The 4,519-nt window shown below is 46.4% G+C and overlaps 1 protein-coding gene across 2 annotated transcripts; it reads left to right on the top strand.

Moving 5' to 3' along the window:
* Positions 1-3,347: 3,347 nt before the first annotated feature.
* Positions 3,348-4,287, top strand: LOC102003857 (mediator of RNA polymerase II transcription subunit 6-like). 2 transcript variants are annotated; one of them, XM_013511365.1, is made up of 2 exons: positions 3,348-3,808; positions 3,925-4,059. In XM_013511365.1, the coding sequence occupies exons 1-2, from the start codon at positions 3,348-3,350 to the stop codon at positions 4,004-4,006; spliced, it is 543 nt and encodes a 180-aa protein (XP_013366819.1). In that variant the 3' UTR covers positions 4,007-4,059. The 2 variants fall into 2 exon arrangements, with proteins under 2 accessions (XP_013366819.1, XP_005379259.1); XM_005379202.2 differs by having other exon boundaries at positions 3,348-4,287.
* The last annotated feature ends 232 nt before the right edge of the window (positions 4,288-4,519 follow it).

Genomic DNA, 4,519 nt, shown 5'->3' with positions numbered 1-4,519 from the left:
CCAAAGGAGTTTGGGAATTTGTAGTTTTTATTTGGCTTCTCAGGAGGTTTTGAGCTGCTGGTGTGTTAGAGGACAAAGTGAGGGAATATCTAGTTCAGCACCACGGACAGAGCCCACACCTCCATCTCTGAGCCTTCCTGGGACCAGCTGGATCTGGGGCAGAGTCATTGTGTACACGGATGTCCTTCAGAAGTCCAGCCCTGACTGGGGCCAGGTGACACCTGTGGGCTGGGCCCCCATGTTACGCTGCCTTGGCCATATCAAGAGTGACTTTCAGGGAGGCCACTGGTCCTGCTGTGGGGACAGCTGTGTATAATAAATGTCCCCTTGATTTCTTTTATAACTCATAAATGACTCCCACACTGTGTAAGCAGCACAGCACAGAGCCAGAGCTGTTGTGAACAAGTTTATCCCCAAACATGAGCCGCACCGGTAGCCAAGGGCCGAGTAGGTATGCGTGAGCTACAGCTGCCTTTCCAAGGAACCCACAGTTTGTCAAACATGGTTCATTGCTTATTAGAGAGGAGAGCAGCCTTGAAGATAACCGGGTCCTGAGTCAGCAAGCGAGCAAGGGAGAGGCAGCCAGGAGGAGAGAAACAGGGGCAGAGGCTTCCTGAGCTGGAGAACCGGTGTGATGAACTGCGTGGCTGTGTACATGCTGCCAGGCTGTCAGAGCTTTGGTGTCCTACAAGAGGGATGATGATGTCTCTTTCCCAGCTCTCCCACATGACATGCATACAAACATGCCCACTCTGCCCAGGGCCCTAGACCCAGCCTGATGCCATACACTCACTTACAGACTCCACATTTGCAGATGGTCTCTTATGTGATAGGCATGGTACCAGGCACTGTGTGCCTGGTGGATGAGAGCTGGCACCTATGATCTTATTCTGGGGAGTAAGGGAGACATGGCTCTTCCTGTCTTCCTCCTGAATTCCCCCCTGTATGTGTTTCCAACCTTCCTGGTAGTGAGGGTGGCCATGTGACTGGCTTCTGTCTATGGATGTCCTCCATTGGCCCACCAGATTCGCTGCCTGAGGTGGGATGTCCCTGTCCTCACCTGGGCTTAAGGGTGGAGGATTCAGGTGGGAGGAGTGGAGCCCAGAGACTAGCAGATGGGAGCACCCAGGTGCTGTATCCAGCACAGCTCTCAAATTTCCCTGGAAAAGGATGGTGGAGGATGAAGAAAGGAAGAAAAGAGTCGGAATACAGAAAGCTGAGGTCAGGTGGAGCCTCCTTTCCTGGTAGGAGACAAAGGACCCCCCAAAGACTGAAGCACATTTATTTATACACTTGGGAGGTTGATGCTAATTGAAACTCCTCTGCCTAACAACCTGTTTGTCTGGCTCACCTCAGGTGCCTTGAATTCTCAGAGCTGGAACCATCTGTTCACATGGCTTGCCTTGGGTGCTCCATGTTCTTGGGCTGGCCTTGCTTTTAGCCTTGCACGTGTGATTGATCTCCAGCTTCAGCCACTCCCCACACCAGGGCCCAGAACCATCACAGGATACACAACCTGAACTGTCTTGAGACCAGGAAGGAATCTGGGTTGAGCTGAAGCCTCGGGTTTGGGAGGGTTTGTCACTGCACATAGCTCCCCAGATGAAAGAGACTGATGACAAACAGGTGAGCAAGCAGGAATCTTAGAAAACCACCGAGCAAGGAAGGGAGGAAACAAGGAGAAAGAGGAGAATCCTGTGCAGAAGGTACATGATGGACTTTGTTTTAGATTCTTGTAAGTTTAATTAAGAAATCTACAGCCCCTCAGGGATCCTGGTCTGGAGTTCTCTTGCTCTGGTCATATAATTTCCTGCTCAACTTGAAATGCCATCTCCTGTGACACATAAATCACCCACTTAACTCTTCCACATGCTGGACTTTATTTGAAGGACATCTGACCAGAGCCCTGACCTGGTCTTTGATGTGCTGCTTTGGAAATCTGCCCCTTCAAGCTCTGTGCCCAGCGACATTTCGCCTTCCTGCACACATCCTTGCTTTCTGGGTATCGGGCCCTCCAGATGGAACCACATTCTCCTGTCTTGCTAATCCCAGGACCCCAGCTTCATCCGTCATTTGCTCCACAGCAGCTTTGCACCTTTAGGGACTTGAGGCAGACGGAGAATGAAAAACATTCAACGCACTGATTGGTTGCTAAGCGGCAGATATGTAGCTGGAATCTATTTTATTTAAATGAAACTAAAATAAACTCTAATACATATGTAATACACTTAATGTTCCATTTGTCAATGGCTGCATAACAAATCACCCCAAAACTTAGTGGCTGAAAATGGCAACAGCACATCCGTTCATGGAACTACAGCCTGACACCTCTGCTTGGTGTCATCTGGGGTGGCCCCGGGCTGCCGCTGGGATGGCCTGCAGTCCCTGGCTTGCCCAAGGCCTCGGTGCAGATGACTCCAGTACTCAGGGTTGCAACAACTGAGCTCGTGGTTGTCATTTCCTGTCTCTCCAGGGTGTCAGCGTGGGTAGCTGGACTTGAACGTGTGGGCTCAAGGCACACAACCAAGATGATTAGGGAGAAGCTGTCCACTTCCTCTGGCTTTGCATGGAACGTCAGTAAGCATCACTTTATCAGAAACCAGAAACAAGAGCTGGAGTGTAGCTCAGTGGTCATGTGCTTGTCTAGCATGTGCAAGGCCTGAGTTTAATCTGCAGCACTGTGACAAAACAAAAACCAATAAAAGCCAGGAACCAAACCTGGTCTCTACTTAAGGGGAGGACAGTTAGACTTTCTTTTATTAAGAAAAATTTTTTTAGCCTGGCATGGTGGCACACAACTGTAATCCCAGCACTTGGGAAGCTGAGGCAGGGGGATCACCATGAGTTTAAAGCCAACCTAGGCTACATAGTGACTTCAAAGTTAGCTTCCACTACACAGTGAGACCTTGTCTCAAAACAAAAACAAAAACAAAAAGCAAAAAACAAAACAAGAAAAAAATCTGGGTCTTTTTTTTTTTTTTTGAGACAAAGTTTCCCTATATATTTAAGACTGGTCTTAAACTCACTATGTAGCCCATGCTGGCCTCAGACCTGTGGCAATTCTCCTGCCTCAGCCTCCTGAGTGCTGAGATTACAGGTGGGTGTCACTATGTCCGGTTTAAAATTTTTTTGAGAATTTGAAATTTCTTTTAGGGGTAACTCACTCGGGCCCCCCTTCTGTCCCTCCCTTGGACAGAAGCTTTCTTTTCTTTCCTTCAATAAATATACTCTGCTCTTAACCTCCGTTGTTCCTAAAATTCATTTTTTGATTTTAGAGAACACGAACTTGTCCTGGATATCATTCAGGTTGGGAGGTTTTATTTTCCTGTATCATTTTGGAAGTCCCAATGAGATCCTTGGATGGAGATAAGCTGCTGGGAATCTCTTGGGTCGACAGTTCCTGGATCCCCATTTTGAACAGTGGAAGTGTCCTGGATTACTTTTCAGAAAGAAGTAATCCTTTCTATGACAGAACATGTAATAATGAAGTGGTCAAAATGCAGAGGCTAACGTTGGAACACTTGAATCAGATGGTTGGAGTGGAGTACATCCTTTTACATGCTCAAGAGCCAATTCTTTTCATCATTCGAAAGCAACAGCGGCAGTCTCCTGCTCAAGTTATCCCTCTTGCTGATTACTATATCATTGCTGGGGTGATTTATCAGGCACCGGACTTGGGATCAGTTATAAACTCCAGAGTGCTCACTGCAGTGCATGGCATTCAGTCAGCTTTTGATGAAGCGATGTCTTGCTGTCGATATCATCCCTCCAAAGGATATTGGTGGCACTTCAAAGATCACGAAGAACAAGATAAAGTCAAACCGAAAGCTAAAAGAAAAGAAGAACCAAGCTCTATTTTTCAGAGACAGCATGTGGATGCTTTACTTGTAGACCTTAGGCAGAAATTTCCACCTAAGTTTGTGCAGCAAAAGTCCGGAGAAAAGCCAGTCCCAGTGGATCAGACAAAGAAAGAGGCAGAACCCATACCAGAAGCTGTAAAATCTGAGGAGAAAGAGCCCACAAAGAATGCCCCACAGGCAGTGAACACTAAAGACCCACCCGAGAAAAGGATCCGATTTCAGTGAGCATTGGACGGAGAAAGGCTCCCAAGACTCTGTTTTCAGTTATTACACCTCAGGACTGTTGTCGATTTTTGAGCTTGATAGCCCTTTTCCTCAGCCCTCTCATCTGTACGGGATGTGGTTATTCTTTAAGAAAGGTTATACCCATCATGCTGTGTGAGTATTTCTTATGTATCTTTTGTAATCTTTCTTCTACTGGACTCGAGTTCACGTACACATGTACCTGTGTTACATTTAAAGACAAAAATAAAATATTTGTATATATTCATAAAAAATTTTTTTCTTTTAGTTTTTGCATTATTGGGAATTAAACTCAGAGCCTCATCTGCCAGGCAAGCACACTATCACTGAGCTACATTCCCAACCCAGGCTTCTTCCCTTTTAAAAAATAACAATTAAAAAAAAACTTTGTTAAAATATGTGTACAGTAAATTTGC

The sequence above is a fragment of the Chinchilla lanigera genome, unplaced genomic scaffold (assembly GCF_000276665.1).
Source record: "Chinchilla lanigera isolate Chin_1 unplaced genomic scaffold, ChiLan1.0 scaffold00012, whole genome shotgun sequence".
NCBI classification, from domain to species: domain Eukaryota; kingdom Metazoa; phylum Chordata; class Mammalia; order Rodentia; family Chinchillidae; genus Chinchilla; species Chinchilla lanigera.
The sequence above is the reverse complement of the archived record's forward strand: the minus strand, read 5'-3'. Positions and strand labels throughout refer to the sequence as shown.

Excerpts from the sequence above, each read along its gene's own strand:
- LOC102003857 (XM_005379202.2), top strand. The coding sequence starts at position 3,348 with ATGAGATCCTTGGATGGAGATAAGCTGCTGGGAATCTCTTGGGTCGAC.